Source organism: Phyllobates terribilis, unplaced genomic scaffold (assembly GCF_046119375.1).
Source record: "Phyllobates terribilis strain yellow unplaced genomic scaffold, ASM4611937v1 Scaffold_36__1_contigs__length_13169755, whole genome shotgun sequence".
NCBI classification, from domain to species: domain Eukaryota; kingdom Metazoa; phylum Chordata; class Amphibia; order Anura; family Dendrobatidae; genus Phyllobates; species Phyllobates terribilis.
The window spans coordinates 10,528,444-10,547,977 of record NW_027362796.1 but is presented as its reverse complement, the minus strand read 5'-3'; the positions used below and the strand labels follow the sequence as shown (position 1 = coordinate 10,547,977).

At 45.9% G+C, this 19,534-nt stretch overlaps 2 protein-coding genes and 1 pseudogene across 3 annotated transcripts in view; 2 read left to right on the top strand and 1 right to left on the bottom strand.

The window, feature by feature from the left end:
* The window catches only part of LOC141182832 (uncharacterized), a 618,372-nt gene that overhangs the window by 233,278 nt on the left and 365,560 nt on the right, over positions 1-19,534 (top strand). The window lies entirely within an intron of this gene.
* Positions 1-19,534, top strand: part of LOC141182831 (uncharacterized) — a 168,595-nt gene that overhangs the window by 19,460 nt on the left and 129,601 nt on the right. Inside the window, exons 8-12 of one of the 2 annotated variants that reach the window (XM_073660959.1) lie at positions 13,203-13,358; positions 13,488-13,667; positions 13,751-13,874; positions 13,958-14,055; positions 14,249-14,336. In XM_073660959.1, the coding sequence (XP_073517060.1) occupies positions 13,203-13,358; positions 13,488-13,667; positions 13,751-13,874; positions 13,958-14,055; positions 14,249-14,336 (646 nt within the window). The remainder of the gene's footprint in view (positions 1-13,202; positions 13,359-13,487; positions 13,668-13,750; positions 13,875-13,957; positions 14,056-14,248; positions 14,337-19,534) is intronic. The other variant, XM_073660958.1, reaches the window with a different exon arrangement.
* LOC141182848 (uncharacterized) overlaps positions 1-19,534 on the bottom strand; it is a 248,286-nt pseudogene that overhangs the window by 147,517 nt on the left and 81,235 nt on the right.

Sequence of the window (19,534 nt, the reverse complement as noted above, 5' to 3'; positions counted from 1 at the left end):
AGATCCTTATGTCCCAGATGGCCAAGGAGAAGACAGCTTTCTCGACAACTCATGGGTGCTTTCAATACACTCGGATGCCGTTTGGACTACAGGGGGCCCCAGCCACCTTCCAGAGGGCTATGGATCAGATCATAGCCCCACATAAGGAGTATGCCGCAGTCTACCTTGGTGACACTGTAGTCTTTAACTCAGACTGGGCTAGTCATCTACCTAAACTACAGGCCGTTCTGGATGCTCTGAGGAAGGCAGGATTTACTAAAATCCAAGAAAATGTGCCATTGGAAAAGAGGAAGCCAAGTACTTGGGCTATGTCATCAGGAGAGGCAAAATAAACCCACAAGTCAATAAAGTGGAGTCAATCCAGACCTGTCAGCAACCACTCTCCAAGAAGCAAGTGAGATCGTTCCTGGGAATGGTGGGATATTACCGGCGGTTTATCCCAAGTTTTGCCATGATGGCTGCGCCACTTACGGACCTCTAAAAAGGCACCAGATCAACCATGGTGAAGTGGACGGAGGAAACAGTGACCACGTTTCAACAGTTGAAGCTAGCACTGTGTAAGCAGCCGGTCCTGGTCGCATCAGACTTTAAAAAAATAATTTTTGGTCCAGACAGATGCTTCAGAGGTTGACCTAGGAGCCGTACTCTCTCAAGAGATAAATGGGGAAGAACATCCCATTCTCTATCTGAGCCGGAAGCTCTTGTCCTGCGAGAAGAACTACGCAATAGTAGAAAAAGAGTGTTTAGCCATAAAATGGGCCTTAGATACACTGCGATATTACCTACTAGGCCGGAAGTTTAAATTGGTTTCAAACCATGCCCCTTTGAGATGGTTGAGGAAAAAGAGGGGTAAAAATACTAGGGTAACTAGATGGTTCTTAGGTCTTCAAGACTTTAATTTTCATCTGGAGAATAAGCCCGGGAAGTTGCACGGGAATGCTGATGCCCTGTCTAGAATTCCCTGTCTGGTGTCTGAAGGTGCCCAAACCCCCAGCTTTGGGCAGAGGGGGGGAATATGTGACAGTCACTGGTGTTATTTCCTCCAGCATGTTATATATTAGGGGTTAACTCACCTAAAGGGTGTGGTTTTATGTGAATGGCAAAGAGGGTGGGAAGTCATTCACCCTACCTCCCCTCAGGGTGATGCTGAGCAAGCTTAAATGCTCAGTCACTATTTTTTTTCTGTTGAGTTTGGAGAGGCAAGGTGTCCAGACTGGAATGCCATAGCTCAGGAAGGAGCTAAAGGCTTGGCTACAACCTGTGTGGGCGAACCTGTCCTATCATTTATCTTTTGTTTTGTAGCTTTGCCAGTAAGGCTGTGTTTATTTTGCTGGAGCTGCAGGGCTTTATGCCATACAATAAAGCCTGCAGAGAAAACCCGGTTCCCCAGTCTACTTCCGAAAGTGGCCGATGTAATATGACCTCTGCCAGGTTCTGTCCAATGGAACAGCGGCACCAGCAGTCAGACCCTCAGCGAAAAGCAAATGATGCCTCTTTACAAAAAGAAATCTGTCCAAAAAATGTTTTCGCCAACTATGACCTGGACGACTAATCAGGCTGTATGGGCAACATGGTAAGCGAGTATCATGGTGTTTTTTAAAGGTTGCTGTTGAAGACTTAAAATAAATTGTCGATGAGATCTGAAGGACTTATTGCAGGTCTACATGTGAGGACTTTGATGCAGATTATTTCTCCCACAAATCCCAATGTGTGAACACGCCCTGATACAGATCCACCTGCAGTTACTCTTCACTAATTTTACACCAAGATTTATAATTATAGAAATGAAAATTCAGCCCATAGTTCTCACAGTTTTATTAAAACACATACTGTATATAAATAATGCTAACAAAAAGGAGAAAGCTATAAATATATTTATACATACAAATTGTAACTTTACAAATCAATACATAGAATTAAGCCACGTTGGACATTAGGGCTAATGAAAGCAAAAACGTTTTGGCCCGAGTTCCCAGTGCTTTAGTTGTGAAAATTTTGACTTCTGTATTTACCATAAAATTCCTTTCTCGTTGAATAAATGAAGGACAAAAGAGCGCAAGTATATGCCCGGCCAATAGTGAGCATTCCATATTATGACCCCGAGATATACCAGGGTCAGAGAGTTGATGTCCACATGAGCCATCCAGATCTCCCTGAAGGGAGAGCTACCCCCCCCAATCTGAAAAGGTGAAATGACCACAGGAGGCTGCCTGTGGGGTTCCCAGCAAGATGTGAAACCATGCGGTGTCCCCAAATGGCAATGGTGACAGAAGGCGCCTGTGTCTTTTGTCTAGATGTTTTCCGAGGAAATGAGTGCCAGGACATGAGATAAGAGCCTGCACGGGGGCCGGCAGAAGTGCAAACACCGGCTGGAACCTAGGAAATAAAACCCAGGAAAATATCCTATGACAATTCAGCTCTAGGAATGGGAATGGGTTTCCTCGTCTGGGTCGCGGTTTAGGATGAAGTGGAATATTTAAACATGGACACCTGGCTATTAGGCACACTATGCTGAACATCATCAATTATCATCCTTGTATCAAGCCTCCTGATGAACCTGTTGGGGAAAAGCGTTGAGGCAGATTTCTGAAACATTCTCTGATGAATACCATACACCTTCCTTTATACAGTGGGGAAAATAAATATTTTATATACTGCCGATTTTTCAAGTTTTCCCACCTACAAATAATTGAGAGGTCTGCAATTTCTATCGTAGGTACATTTCAACTGTGAGACAGAATCTAAAAAATAAAATCCAGAAAATCACATTATGCTTTTTACATAATTAATTTGCATTTTATTGCATGCAATACTGATTTAATACAATAGAAAAACAGATCTTAATATTTGGTACAGAAATCTTTGTTTGCAATTACAGAGGTCAGACGTTTCCTGTAGTTCTTGACCAAGTTTGCACACACTGCAGCAGGGATTTTGGCCTACTGCTCCATACAGATTTTCTCCAGATCTTTCAGGTTTCAGGGCTGTCGCTGGGCAACGTTGAGTTTCAGTTCCCTCCAAAGATTTTCTATTGGGTTCAGGTCTGGCGACTCGCTAGGCCACTGCAGGACCTTGAAATGCTTACAGAGCCACTCCTTAGTTTCCTTGGCTGTGTGCTTCGACACATTGTCATGCTGGAAGACCCAGCCATGACCCGTCATCAATTCTCTTACCGAGGGAAGGAAGTTGTTGGCCAAAATCTCTTGATATGTGATCCCGTCCACCCTCACTTCTATATGGTGCCATCGTCCTGTACCCTTTGCAGAAAAAGCACCCTTAAAGTAGGATGTTTCTCTCACCCTGCTTCACAGTTGGGATGGTGTTCTTGGAGTTGTATTCATCCTTCTTCTTCCTCCAAACACGGCGAGTGTAGTTGATACCAAAAAGTTCTATTTAGGTCTCATCTGACCACCTGACCTCCCATGCCTCCTCTGGATCATGCAGATGGTCATTGATAAACTTCAAACTGGCCTGGACATGTGCTGGTGTGAGCAGGAGGACCTTGCTTGCCCTGCAGGGTTTTAATCCATGACGACATAGTGTGTTACTAATGGTAATGTTTGAGACTGTGGTCCCAGCTCTATTCCGGTCAATGACCAGGTCCTCCCATGTGGTTATAAGATGATTCCTTACCTTTCTCAAAATCATCCTTACCCCACGAGGCGATATCTTGCATGGAGACCCAGACCGAGGAAGATTGACAGTCATCTTGTGTTTATTCCATTCTCTAATAATTGTGCCAGTAGTTGTTGCCTTCTCACTAGGCTGTTTGCCTATTGTCCTGTAGACCATCCCAGCGTTGTGCAGTTCTACAATTTTGTTCCTTAGCTCTTTGGTCTTGACCATGTTGGAGAGGTTGGAGTGTGATTGATTGAGTATGTGGACATTTGTCTTTTATACAGGTAATGACTTCAAACATGTGCAATTAATATAGGTAATGAGGGCAGAGTAGGAGGGCTTCTTAAAGAAAAACTAACAGGTCTGTGAGAGCCAGAATGCTTGCTGGTTGGTAGGTGATCAAATACTTATTTCATGCAATAAAATGCAATTTAAAAAATCATACAATGCGATTTTCTGGTTTTTATTTTTAGATTCTGTCTCTTACAGTTGAAGTGTAGCTAAGATAAAAATTACAGACCCATCCATTCTTTGTAGGTGGGAAAACTTGCAAAATCGGCAGTGTATCAAATACTTATTTTCCCCACTGTACAAGTGCTTCTAACTAAATTTAAGATACCATCAAAACGTGATTATCTCATATTAAATTCTCTATGGTGTTAAGGTCAGGCGAGTTTGCAGCCAATCAAGCACAGTGATGCTGTTGTTTTTAAACCAGGTATTGGTACTTTTGGCAGTGTGGACAGGGGCCAAGTCCTGCTGGAGAATGACATTTCCATCTCCAAAAAGCTTGTCAACAGAGGGAAGCATGAAGTACTCCAAAATTTCCTGGTAGACGGCTGCGCTGACTTTGGTCTTGATAAAACACAGTGGACCTACACCAGCAGATGACATTGCTCCCCAAACCATCACGGATCGTGGAGACTTCACAATAGACCTCAAGCAGCTTGGATTGTGGCCTCTCCACTCTTCCAGAAGAGACAATTACCCATTAAAAATTAACTTTTAATCTAAACACACTAAAATAGTGTACTCAATAGTACAGTTGGGACAAACTAACATATAAGAAAAAAGACAAAGAAGAAAGTTTAAATGAGGGATAGGGTGCATCGATAATAGATGCTACCACACTGGAATACAGCCACCTTCTTCTTTTTTTCCCCTGATGAGCCCCACATTCAAGGAGGGGGGGCGAAACGCGTAGAACGCGTAGGAATTATGGGACTATTTTTTTGGACATTTGATCCACTGGTGTATTTTCATATTGAAGGAAAACCTGCTGCACTGATGTCTTTTTTACTCAGGAAGAAATACCATTTAGCTTACTTTATACTCACCTGATGGAGTACTATCTTCAGGGGTACCTGGTGTCTTTTTTTCTCTGGATTGATATATGTTAACTCTTTCCGTTGGTGATCGCATGGCTGAATTTGATCTCTACAAACTGAATATCTTTGGATCAACAAGTGGAACTTGCCTTTACACCAGCCTGAACATTTCTTGGATGCAACAAGATAAGTCCATTGATTTTTTTATTGTTATTACATGTATACATGTTTTTCTGACTAGCAGCTTTTTTTTCATTTGGGACATTGTCATTTTTGTATCCATCAGCACCTCTAATATCGTGTATATTTCCCTTAACTGTTTTTGGTGAACTACAATTACTATGAAATACTCTGTGGTTCTAATTGGAGATTTTTATTTATTTTTTTCTCTGGGACACTGCTATTTACTACTTATTTTCTACATTTTTTGATCACTGGACTACTATTTTGCTTTATATTGGTCATTTGATGTGGCTTTTTGAAAAAAAATTTCTGGACTTTATATTTATTTCAAGATCTAATTGGACTACTTTTTGAGTCTTATTATGACTGCATGCTGGTGGACTACATTTTCATACACCTCAATTTTTGCTGACTTATTGGGGCGTTACTACTACTGTGGACATTTAGTTTTCTATATGCCATTGACGTTATTATTGGATATTTGCTGAACACGCTACTTAGGACGCTGTTTGTCAAATTTATATGTGTACTTTTTGAATTGCATTATTAAGGTTCTTTGGGGACTAGGTTAAGGATAGCCTTGGCGCAGCGGGGGCATTATTTGAATTTTGGGGGTTGATACACTCCACTGCCAGGAAGGGATTAGTTTATTATCCCTTGTATCGTATCAATTACGTTGACACTATCTCTAGTCCTTTTCACCTTTATATCCCTCTATGTCTTTTTTCTTATATGTTAGTTTGTCCCAACGGTACTATTTAGTACATTATTTTAGTGTGTTTAGATTAAAAGTTAATTTTTAATGGGTAATTGTCTCTTCTGGAAGAGTGGAGAGGCCACAATCCAAGCTGCTTGAGGTCAAGTGTGAAGTCTCCACGATCCGTGATTATCCGGTAGATAATCTTTATTTACCCTCTCTCCAACGTATGTTGGTTATTTTCTGGTATTTGGCCTCTCCACTCTTCCCTTAGACTATGGGACCTTGATTTCCAAATGAAATGCAAAATTCAACAGCATGGACCACTGAGCAACAGTCCGGGTCTTTTACTCCTTGGCCCAGGTAAGACGCTTCTGGCGTTGTCTATTGGTCATGAGGGGCTTGACACAAGCAATGCGACACTTGCAGCCCATGTCCTGGATACGTCTGTGTGTGGTGGCTCTTGAAGCAATGACTCCAGCAGCAGTCTACTCCCTGTGACTCCCCCCCCCAAATTTTTGAATGGCCTATTCTTAACAATACTTTTATGGTTGCGGTTATCCCTGTTGCTTGTGCACCTTTTTCTACCACGCTCTTTCCTTCCACGCTCTTTCCTTCCACTCAACTTTCCATTAATATGCTTGGATACAGCACTCTGTGAACAGCCAGCTTCTTTAGCAATGACCTTTTGTGGCTTACCCTACTTGTGGAGTGTGTCAATGACTGCCTTCTGGACATCTGTCAAGTCAGCAGTCCTCCCCATGATTGTGGAGCCTACTGAAATAGACTAAGGGACCTTTTTAAACGCTTAGGAAGCCTTTGCAGATGTTTTTTGTTAATTATTTTAATTTACTGAGATAATGACTTTTGTGTTGTCATTGGCTGTAAGCCATAGTCATCAACATTAACAGAAATAAACACTGGAAATAGATCATTTCCGTTTGTAATGACTCTATATAATGAGTTTCACTTTTTGTATTGAAAAACTGAAATAAACTTTTTGATGATATTCTAATTTAGTGAAAAGAACTTGTATATACCATGAGGCATTATCTGGTCCTATTTAATGTTTCAGTGTATTTTTTATCTATATATCAGGGTTAACTATGGTTTTTCAGGGACAGCCACCAGTAAGCGGGGACGCCATTGACATTCCTTAGTGTGCTAACCTCCGCGGCTAGACAGTATCACCTTTGTTTAGGTGCGGGATAGAGTACGATAGTGACTGTGTTACGCACACGCCCGGACTGACTGGCGTGAGCATGATTAGTGATCCCACTGGACCATAAACTGAGGAGTGCCTGGAGGGGCGTAACTAAGTATCATCCCGGTCCGACCAAAGTCGCACGGCGGCTCAATTGACTCCGTGAACCAGGTAGGAACCGAGCTGAGGGACCAGGTGCTACTCCAGGTCAGACCCCGGTCACAGCTGTTGACCCACACCGGGGAATGCAGGAACAGGCAGGTTAGGCTGGTATGCAGACAGGTGGGTATTGGCAGGCATGGCTGGTATGCAGACAGGTGGGTACTGGCAAGCATGGCTGGTGTGCAGACAGGGGGGTACTGGCAGGCATGGCTGGTGTGCAGACAGGGGGGTACTGGCAGGCACGGCTGGTGTGCAGACAGGCAGATACTAGCAGGTAGGAGCGCAGGCTGGATAGGGACCAGTACAGACTGGGATACAGGAACCGAGCCGCAGGTGCGGTGGACAAGCAGAGCAGAACTGCAGGTGCAGTGAGCAAGCTGAGCAGAGCAAAACCGCAGGTGCAATGAGCAAGCGGAGCAGAGTGAAACCACAGGTGCGGTGAGCAAGCAGAGCAAAACCACAGGTGCGGTGAGCAAGCAGAGCAGAGCGAAACCACAGGTGCGGTGAGCAAGCAGAGCAGAGCGAAACCACAGGTGCGGTGAGCAAGCAGAGCAGAGCGAAACCACAGGTACGGTGAGCAAGCAGAGCAGAGCGAAACCACAGGTGCGGTGAGCAAGCAGAGCAGAGCGAAACCGCAGGTGCGGTGAGCAAGCAGAGCAGAGAGAAACTGCAGGTGCGGTGGGCAAGCAGAGCAGAGCGAAACCGCAGGTGCGGTGAGCAGCAGAGCAGAACAAAGCAGAAGGTGCAGGCAGGCAGGACAGGGCTCTGTTCACATGGAACAGACTTGAAAATACAGGAAGATAGTTAGAACACAGGAGGTAGATACAGAGGCAGGGAAATGGGAAAAGCAGAACCAGATACACACAAGGTACTTACAATGAAGTAGCGAGTGGACACTAAACTCACAAACAGAAGTACAGAGACAACGAGTAGGAGTTAGGTACTGGTTCAGACACTGCAGGAAAAGGAAAGGATCGGACATAGAGACAAACAAGTAACGGGCTAGGAGACAGTTCAGACAGGAACTGATACAGGAACAAGATACAGGAACGAGCCTGGGTACTCAGCCCCCAGGGTGGCGGAAACAGACTAGAAGTCACAGGTAACGGCCCTGGGTATTCAGCCCCCAGGGTGGCGGAAACAGACTAGATTCAGGACAGGACCTGGCAACTCACAGTTGTACAGAACACACTGTAAGGAAGTGTTGCTCAGGCCCCTCCTACTGGGTGGAGGGGGTTTAAGTATCCAGTGACTCGCAGCAATAGGCTGGGAACACATTAGGACTGCCCACACTGTAGCTTTAAGAATCAGGAAGTAACAGCGCCGCCGCCCTAAGCGAGCAGACAAGAGACATACAAAGAGCATGTACTGAAGCAAAGTGTGCAGCCTGGACTGATAGGTAAGATTGCGGTCCTGCATGATGGGAGGTGGTAAGCCATGCAAGCACGCCGCCAGAAATGTTACAGACTGTATCAATTATTCAGCAACATCATTGTTTACTGTATAGGGTAATAAAGTATAATAAAGTGGTTAAGGACGTGACTTAACTAACATTGTGCAGTGAGTCTGTTTTCCTCATAGTGACGGATATTTCTTGTTGCAAACACAATGATATTATTTTTCACGTTAAACCTTTCTTTAAACTTTTTGAAACAATTTTCATTAGTGCGATCATACAACATACAAGCCTCTGATTGCTCCGGTGATGCACTGTACTACTGTAGTGCCGTGTATTATCACTGCCTGTCCGTGTAATACTAACAGTCCCATACACATGAGATAAGTGTTGGCTGAACGGTCATTTGGCAGGTGGCTATCTCTCCCGACTCCCCCATACACACAATTATTCCAATTTTTCTGCGGTCTATATGAGAGAGTCAACTCCAGATTCTTCTAGGATTATCTACAGGAATAACAAACAGAATAGCTTCTGAAATTCAGGATGCCAGATTCTTCTCTGCCCTGACATGATTTGTCAGGAGGACCCCAAATACATTATATAGTCGACCAAACCCCCAAAATCAGTGCTTACATGCAACTTTAACCTAATTATTATTATTTATTATTATAGCACCATTTATTCCATGGCGGTTTACATGTGAAAAGGGGTATACATAGCAAATACACTTAAAATAATCTTGAACAAAGCGAATCAGCGACTGGTACAGGAGGAGAGAGGATCCTGCCTGCGAGGGCTCACAATCTACAAGGGAGGGGTGAGGATACAGTAGGTGGGGGTAGAGCTGGTCGTGCAGCGGTATGGTGGGAGCGGTGGTTACTGCAGATTGTACGCTTGTCGGAAGAGGTGGTTCTTCAGGTTCCTTTTGAAGGTTTCCACGGTAGGCGACAGTCTGATATGTTGGGGTAGAGAGTTCCAGAGTAGGTGAGATGCACTGGAGCAATCTTGTATATGATTGTGGGAGGTGGAGATAAGAGGGGAGTAGAGAAGGAGATCTTGTGATGATCAGAGGTTGCGGCTAGGTAAGTACCGGGAGACTAGGTCACAGATGTATGGAGGAGACAGGTTGTGGATGGCTTTGTATGCCAAGGTTAGGGTCTTGAACTTGAGTCTCTGAGTAATGGGGAGCCAGTGAAGAGATTGACAGAAAGGAGAGGCAGGGAATAGCGGGGGGACAGGTGGATTAGTCGAGCAGCAGAGTTTAGGATAGATTGGAGGGGTGCGAGAGTGTTGGAAGGGAGGCCACAGAGCAGGAGGTTGCAGTAGTCGAGGTGGGAGATGATGAGGGTATGCACTATTGTTTTTGTAGAGTCTTTGCTGTGGAATGTGCGGATCCGGGAGATATTTCTGAGTTGGAGTCGGCAGAAAGTGGAGAGGGCTTGGATATGTGGTTTGAAGGAGAGATCAGAGTCCTGGGTTACACCGAGGCAGCGAGATTGTGTTACTGGGGAGAGTGGGCAGTCATTCACTTTGATGGATAGGTCAGATGGGGGGGTTGAGTGAGGTGGGGGAAAGATGATGAATTCAGTTTCTCGATGTTAAGCTTTAGAAATCTGGCAGAGAAGAAGGATGAAATAGCAGACAGACATTGTGGGATTTTGGTTAGCAAGGAGGAGATATCGGGTCCAGAGAGGTAGATCTGCATGTCATCAGCATAGAGGTGATACTGAAAGCGGTGAGACTCTATGAGCTGTCCCAGGCCAAAGGTGTAGATGGAGAAGAGCAGGGATCCTAGGACTGAACCTTGGGGGTCACCGACAGATAGGGGGTGAGATGAGGAGGTGGTGTGTGAGTGGGAGACGTTGAATGTCCAGTCTGTTAGGTATGAAGAGATCCAAAATAGGGCCAAGTCTGTGATGCCAAGAGAAGAGAGAGTCTGTAGTAAGAGGGAATGGTCTTTTAACATCCCCATAATATGTATGGGGATGTTAAAAGGTAACTTATTGGACGTTACCTCTGGCCTGGCCTAATAGACTTTCGTACATTGCAGGCCCAGACACCATTATTAGGCATTTAAGTATCGGAATAACTAGGCAGCCCCATACTATCGAGTATTTAGGGGAAGAGGGGCATTGAGCCGAACTCTGTCAAACTTTCTGAGATGCCATGTTTGCTTTTGACGGCAACAAGTGGTTAAACTGGCAGGGTTTATGTTGTTGCAGCTGCACCTGTGCCATCCTAGCGGTGTACATCTGTGTTCGGTGCCCAATTTCTCATTAAACAAATGTTTAATGTTTTCAAAAATAAGAAAATGTGTCTTATGCTTTTTTTCTTTTTGCAAGAATTTTAGTGCCAGTTTTATTTTGAAACTTTTTTATTTCTTCTTTTTTTCTGGTGTTTTTCTTCTAAGGCCATAAATAAACCCCATAAAACACTGTACATGGAGACTTTGGTGTCAAATAATTTCTGTGGTGTTTGTGCAAACAAAAAAGCTTTTATAAAAGCCTCAAACTTCTGTGTGTGAATCAGACCTGAGCTCTAACTTGTTAGAAGATGACAGTCTGGGGAAGATGGGAAACATTCATATAGGCCAGGGATCCTCAAACTACGGCTCGCGGGCCACATGCGGCCCGCGGAGGACTTTTATCCGGCCCGCCGGGCTATGGGCGGAGGAGAGAGGAACGGTGCCATTGCCCTCCCTTCCCCCCGCTTGCTCAGGTCCCCGGCAGGCGGATACTTACCTCTCCTCGTGCCTCCGCAGATCCGCTGTCTTCCTGCTCTGCGCTTCCTGTGACGTCTCAGGTCAGAGGGCGCGGTGACGTCTTTACACCGCGCCCTCCCGAGTGCCGTCACAGGCAGCACAGAGCGGGAAGACGCCGCCGCGACGCTGGAGTCCAGACCAGAGCAGCGGCAGCAAGTGAGAAGTGAGGTGAGTATTGGATTTTTTTTTTTTTTTAATGTATGGAGGCATAGGTCATTATATGGGGGGGTGACATCCTGCAAGGGGTATAATATGGGGGGGTGACATCCTGCATGGGGCATTATATGGGGGGGGGGGTGACATGCTGCATGTGGCATTATATGGGGGGTGACATGCTGCATGTGGCATTATATGGGGGGGGTGACAGGCTGCATGTGGCATTATATGGGGGGTGACATGCTGCATGTGGCATTATATGGGGGGGTGACATGCTGCATGTGGCATTATATGGGAGGGTGACATGCTGCATGGGGCATTATATGGGGAGTGACATGCTGCATGGGGCATTATATGGGGGGTGACATGCTGCATGGGGCATTATATGGGGGGCGGGGTGACATGCTGCATGGGGCATTATAAAGACAGGGGAGTGATATCCTGCATGGGGCATTATATGGGGGGGATGACATGCTGCATGGGGCATTATATGGGGGGGATGACATGCTGCATGGGGCATTATATGGGGGGGATGACATGCTGCATGGGGCATTATATGGGGGGGTGACATGCTGCATGGGGCATTATATGGGGGGTGACATCCTGCATTGGGCATTATATGGGGGTGACATCCTGCATGGGGCATTATATGGGGGGAAAGGGACATCCTGCATGGGGCATAATATGGGGGGTGACATGCTGCATGGGGCATAATATGGGGGTGGTGAAATGCTGCATAGGGCATAATATGGAGGGGTGACATGCTGCATGAGGCATTATATGGGGGGGGGTGACATGCTGCATGGGGCATTATATGGGGGGTGGCATCCGGCATGGGGCATTATAAGAGGTGGAACAGCCTGCCTATTGGGAACATTTACCTGCCTATTGAGGACCTATGCTGCCTATTGGGGATATTTACCTGCCTATTGGGTACATTTAGCTGCCTATTGGGTACATTTAGCTGCCTATTGGGTACATTTACCTGCCTATTGGGGTCATTTACCTGCCTATTGGGGACATTTACCTGCCTATTGAGGACCGATGCTGCCTATTGGGTACAGTTACCTGCCTATTGAAATACCGGTTTATCTAACGTTACTTGTTCTTCATTTTAAATATTGTATTTGTTCCTGTATTGTTTTTTTTTACTACAAAATAAGATATGTGCAGTGTGCATAGGAATTTGTTCATAGTTTTTTTTTTAAAACTATATTCCGGCCCTCCAATGGTCTGAGGGACCGTGAACTGGCCCCCTGTTTAAAACGTTTGAGGACCCCTGATATAGACGGCCTGTGGAGATGTAGTCAGTGACGGACTCTGGCCAAATATGGTTCTAGAGCCTTAGTAAAAGATGAAGATGTCGTCCTCATCATGAAGTAATTATTTCTCATGTTACGTGTAATTAATATCTCCTGCAGTATTGCTAATGCCAATTCCAGTGTTGGTAAATGAGACGAGAATTAGCAATAAGGAGGATGAGTCTATGAGAAACGTATTCAACTGCTGACTCCAAGGAAGAAACTGCTTGTTGTCTGTGGCCTAAAATATATAGGTTTTATTACCAGATGTAAAGAAGAAAACAAAATATTGTAAAATAATAAATCTCCTCATATGTTTCTCTTATTATCTCCAGTAATTGTATTATTACACAGGATTTTTATGATGTTACATCGTCTCCTCTTCTCATTCAGGTCTCTACAATATCAATATCAGATCCTCTCAGTGAAGATCGTCTATATAAGAGAATTTTCCTGATTTACCCATCAAAGATGGATATGGACAGAGACAAGATGGTGGAGAGGATATTACACCTCACCCTAGAGATCCTCTTCCGGCTTACTGGAGAGGTGAGAGATTCTGATGACGTCACATTACATCATTCTTATCTATGGAAATAACTGATGGACAGAACTGGAGAGGTGAGGACTCTGGAAATGTCTGGAGGGAGATTTATTAATGTGTCTCTCCATAACCAGGATTACACAGTAGTGAAGAAGACCTCTAGTGAGCGCTGTCAGGACCCTGTGTCTGAGGGATGGGGAAGACCACTGAGCCCAATCACAGGGCCTCCACCTCACCCCCTGATACATGAGGACATCAATGACCAGAAGATCCTAGAACTCACCTACAAGATGATTGAGCTGCTAACTGGAGAGGTGACACTGCTGGGAATGCTGGGACATTATACAGTAACGCTATGAAGGGATCGGGGGGATGACTGTATCATTGTATGTGTCAGGTTCCTATAAGGTGTCAGGATGTCGCTGTCTATTTCTCCATGGAGGAGTGGGAGTATTTAGAAGGACACAAAGATGTGTACAAGGACGTCATGATGGAGGTTCCTCAGCCCCTCACATCACCAGGTAATAGACAGGACTAAATACACACGGCCTATAATTATCTGTATGTAAAGAATGAATTCAGTCCCTGTATGTGTTTCCTCCAGATCTATCCAGTAAGAGGACAACACCAGAGAGATGTCCCCGTCCTCTTCTTCCACAGGACTGTAAACAAGAAGACCCCAATGTTCCTCAGGATCATCAGGTAGATGGAGAGAAGGTGTCATGAGATCTCCTTTATAATGTGTAGACGGCTGTGAAGGTCTTGTGCTCAGTCTTGTTTTATCCACCAGTATTATATGTTTTATACTTGTGTAATGAGGACGGTGGAGATGGCAGGATTAGAGCTGATCATAGATGTGACTTATCCTTCTCTCTGTGACTACTTTTTCTTTCAGGGTGAAGATCTGACCCATAATATTACAGAGACATATGTGAGGGGTGATGAGCGGTGTAAAGAGGAGATTCCTACATATGACTACCCAGGTGAGTACTGACCACTAAATGTAGAGAAGTCACCGATTATTCTCAGTCACCGGCTGTGGCTGCTTTATCATTGGTGTAGGGTCTGCTGTATCACAATCGTCTGTTCACCAATTTGCCTCTACACCACAACATTCTCCTCCACCCAAAAATTTTCAAATGACTTTTGGTATTGAAGCCCTCTTCTATAGAACTTACAACCTGGAGGATCCACCTACCCCCTGGGATTAGGAGACGCTGACCGTTACCTGCCCAGATCTGTAAACTACAAAGCCAAAGGACAGCGTACGTAGAATGTGCTGACAAAAGTTAGAAAATCACTTGAAGAAAAATGATGATAGGCCTCTTAGAGAAAGCGGAGGGTAATGATGCTGTTGGCTTTCTAGAATCCTGCTATCTTATAGGATGAATCTTCCTTCTCTCCCTTCTGTGCTGCTGAATGTTCTCATATGGTCCTTACAAGACCAGGTCCAGTCTTTCTGGCCAAACTTCACTTTTATGATCGACAACATTAAATGTGCAGTGAGGGGCAAGTGTGAATTTCTGTACAATAACAACAGAGTTTCCCTTTATCCTGACTTTTCAATTTCTTTTAAAACCAACTAACTTCAAACAGGATTGCTATAAACTACATAAAAAAAATATTACACCTGTGCCATGATATATCTCTAAGCTAAATTTAAGACACTTCAGCTTTGCATGATTATAAAAAGTTCTCTTTAAATGTCTAATATTCTTCTTGAAACTCATCTGATAGAATATTGTCCCTTACAATAGTTTAGATTGCCAAGAGCCACCGAGCCCCATACTCTAATTACCCCAGAGAGGTTTCACCACTAATTACTTATTTTTTACTGATGAAGACTAGTGATGAGCGAGCATACTCTCAAGTACTCGGTACTCGCCCGGATGCTCAGGTCCCCTCCCTGCATGTTTGGCGCTCTTTAGAGCGCCAGTCAACATGCAGGGATTGCCTGCCACTCACTGTAATGCCGCAGCCATATTGGTTGTGGCATTACAGTGATTGACTGGCCGCACAGCGTCATCAGGGCTATATCAGACCTGGTGCCGCCGTGCTCGTCAGTCTACTCCGCAATCAGGCAGTATAGGGAGAGGTGCTGCTGACCTAGGGAGAGATTTGGTTGTGTATTAGGTAGTGTAGGGAGAAAACAAGTACATTACACATATCCATCTCAACAAACAGTTCTTCTGAGGACTAATCCATTTGCAGAGATATCAGGCAGGCAGGGTATATAGCAGACTGCAGTGCATATAGCACAAGAGGCTCCATTCCAGTTCTGCCTTCTGCTGGATGTGTTGGATATTTCTAGAAATAGGCCCAGGTCTCAGGGGCCAGGAATAATTTTTTGGGGGTCTTAATCCTCATTATTTGCTTAAAAAGCAATCCAGAGAACACCATTTTTCTGCGCCATTTGCTTGTTGGCACTGCAGAATACAGCCAGGTCCTTTCCATATTACAGCGCTAAAAATCCAGCTATTTAAAACTGTGGTTTGTCCGTCACACGGATCACATATAATTGCGCTGAAAATACTGCCATTTTTGGCCTCCATTCAAATTTTTCTTTCGTGTGTCAGCAAAGTTTTTGACACCGGTTTGCTGTTCAAAATAGTTACCTACAGGCCAGGTATTTAAAACTGTGATTTCTCTGTCACACGGATTACATATAACTTCGCTCCAAATTCAGCCATTTGTAGTGAGCGTGGAAGATATTGTCCTCAATTTAAAATGGGCAAGGCGCGTGGCAAGGGACGGGTAACTGGACGTGATGGTGAGGGTGCATGCGGAGGCCGAGGCCGTGGGCAAGCTGAAATTGTGCCACAACAAACACCCACATCTTCTTGCCCGACCTTCCTGTCCCAATTCCTAGGGGACTGCAGCACACCACTATTGAACCCAGAGCAGTGTCAAAAGGTTGTTGGTTGGATAGCAGATAATGCTTCCAGTCACGTTGCCACTACCACCCTGTCTTCCACACGGTCAAGTCTCAGTAGCCGTGAGTCTGGACTGCATATTCCTCACCCTGATCCTCCTTCCTCCCACCATGCCGAGTGCCCGGAGACAACTGATCCCACACTTGGACACGCCAAAGAGCTGTTCACTTTTCCATTTATAGATTCGGGCCTCTCGCCCGGTCCACTTGAAGCGGGGCAAGGGAAGATCGCATGTAGCAATGCGCAAATATTTGAGCAGCCACGGTCACACGAAGGCGATGGTGGGAAAGTGTCACAACAGGTGGACGATGATGAGACACAATTGCCAGAAAGGCAGAAGGAGGACCAGAGTGCGGAAGTGGAAGACGAGGTGGTGGATGATATAGTAACTGACCCAACCTGGCAGGAGGACATGCAGAGTGAGGACAGAGGCAAACAGGGGGAGGGAGGCAGAGCACCCCAACAGGCAGGAAGAAGCAGTCTGGTGGTCGCAGACAGAAGGCAGTCAACCGTTCCCCGTAACACCAACACGAAGGAAGTTGCCAGTACAACTGTTAGGTCTTCCCGAGTCTGGTTGTTTTTTAAAGACTGCCGATAACCCCCAAAAGGCCATTTGACCATCTGCCAGGCCAGCATCAGCAGGGGTGGCAAAACTAGCATCCTGACCACCACCAGCATGATCAGGCACATGGCAGCAAAGCACCCGACTTTGTGGGCTGAACCCCAGGGTCCAGGAACAGTGTCTGGTATCACTGCTTCTTCTGCTGTTGTGCATGCAAGCCAATCCCCTTTCCATGGTGCATGCGAAGATGCCTCCTGCCCTACACCTGTCATTGCACACTCTCAAGTAGCAGCATCAGGAAGCATGTCCACGTCCTTGTCCCAGCGCAGCGTTCAGTTGTCCATACCCCAGTCCTTGGAATGCAAGCGCAAATAAGCATCCAACGCCCCACAGGCCACACTACTAAATTCCCACATTTCACGACTGCTTGCGCTCGAAATGTTGCCTTTTAGGCTCGTGGAGACGGAAGCATTCCGCAACCTGATGGCGGCGGCCGTCCTCGGTACTCGGTCCCCAGCTGCCACTATTTCTTCCAGTGTGCCGTCTCCGCATTACACAAGCACGTGTCCCAAAACATTAGCCGTGCCCTCAACAATGTAGTTACCGGGAAAGTCCACCTAACCATGGACACGTGGACAAGTACTTGTGGGCATGGATGGTACATCTCGCTGACGGCACACTGGGTTAACATAGTGGAAGCCGGGACCCAGTCGGACCTTGGGACGGAACACGTCCTCCCGACGCCAAGGATTGCGGGCCATAGGTCAATCAGGGTTTCCCCCAGAGTCTGCAGCTCCTGCACCTCATCCTCCTCAGCCTCCTCCTCTTCAGCCTCCATCTCCGAAATGACCACATCATTCACAAGCTGGAAGCACTGCAGCACTGCCTCGGCCAAGCGGCAACAGGCTGTCCTGAAACTAATATGCTTAGGTGACAAACCGCACAATGCTGAAGAGTTGTGGACTGATCTGAAAGAACAGGCAGATCTGTGGCTCACACCGCTGAATCTACAGCCAGGCATGGTCCTGTGTGACAAAGGCCGGAACCTGGTGGCGGCTCTGAAGTAAGGCAAGCTCACGCACGTACTAAGCCTGGCCCACATGCTTAACCTCGTGGTTCAGCGGTTTTTCAAATCCTACCCGGAACTGCTTGTTAAAGTACGCCGGCTGTGTGCCCATTTTAAAAAGTCGCCTACAGCTTCCTCCGCCCTTGCTGTGCTTCATCAGCGTTTGCAGCTTCCGGCTCACAAACTGGTGTGTGATGTCTCCACTCGTTGAAACTCTACACTGCAGATGTTGGGAAGGATTTGTGAGCAGAAGAGAGCAGTTGTTGAGTACCAGCATCAACAAGGCCGTCGGTATTCCGTTCAGACTCCACACATAAGCCCTCAGGAGTGAACATGGATGTCAGACATATGTACCATTCTCCAAAACTTTGAGGACTCCACCAAGATGGTGAGCGGCAATGACGCCATAATTAGCGTCACCATCCCGCTTCTCTGTCTTCTGAAACTCTCTCTGCTCACAATCAAAGAGGATGCATTGCTGGCGGAGCACAATGAGATGGAGCAAGAAACCATACAGGGTGATTACACACAGCCCAGCCTCATCTCATCCCAACGTGGATTGGGTGACAATGAGGAGGAGGAGGAAGAACACGAGCTAGTTTCACGCGCTATAGATGGTAATACCTGCACAACTGTCATACCGTCTGTTCAGCGTGGATGGCCTGAGGAGGAGGAAAGCATGGTCAGCCTTCCTCTTGGTAAGGACACGGAAGTCTTGCCTGTTAGCAGTCTGGTACGCATGGCTGAGTTTATTTTACTCTGCCTTACCCATGCCCCTTGCGTTCTCAAAATTTAGGGTGATTGTCATTACTCGGTGACACTTCTAGACCCATGCTACAAGGAGAACTTTAGATCTCTTATTACTGAGGCGGGCAGGTCTACAAAAATGGGGCAGTACCTGAAGTCCCTTGTTGGGGAACTATTAAAAAAATTCCCATCTGAAAACACTGGCGGCAGAGGTCACAGTTCGTTGGACAACCAAGGAGTACAGGCGTGAGAGACACAACTTCAATCCAGCAGAGGCAGGGGAACACTGTCAATGTTCTGGGACAGTTTTCTCAGCCCCTCCCATCGCACAGGTCCTGAGGCGCAGGGTACTCTCACAAGGAGTGCAAAGTTTGGGAAGATGCTGAGGGAGTACCTTGCTGACCATACCAACGTCCTCTGTGATTCCTCTGTGACTTATAATTATTGGGTTTCCAAGCTGGATACATGGAATGAACTGGCTTTCTACACCTTGGAGGTCCTGGCCTGCCCTGCCGCATAGTTTTATCAGAGCGGGTTTTTAGTGCCTCTGGTGGAATCATAACTGATAAGCGCATCCGCCTGTCAACTGAAAATGGTGACAGGCTGGATTGGGCCAGACTTCTCAACACCACTGAATGATAGCAGCGTAACATAAACTCAAATCCAGTGTCTTTTTTTGGGAGGTGTATTCCCATGCACCACTTCACACCCACACATGGGTATACACTTCTTGATTTTGGCTTTTTGCTCTTGTCTTCCTCCTTCTCCTCATCCTCATCCTCCACCACCATATCACCAGGGTGACCGTGGTCCGTGATGCAACACCCACATAATTTTTTAAAGGCTGTTTATGATGCACGCACAAAAAAATTT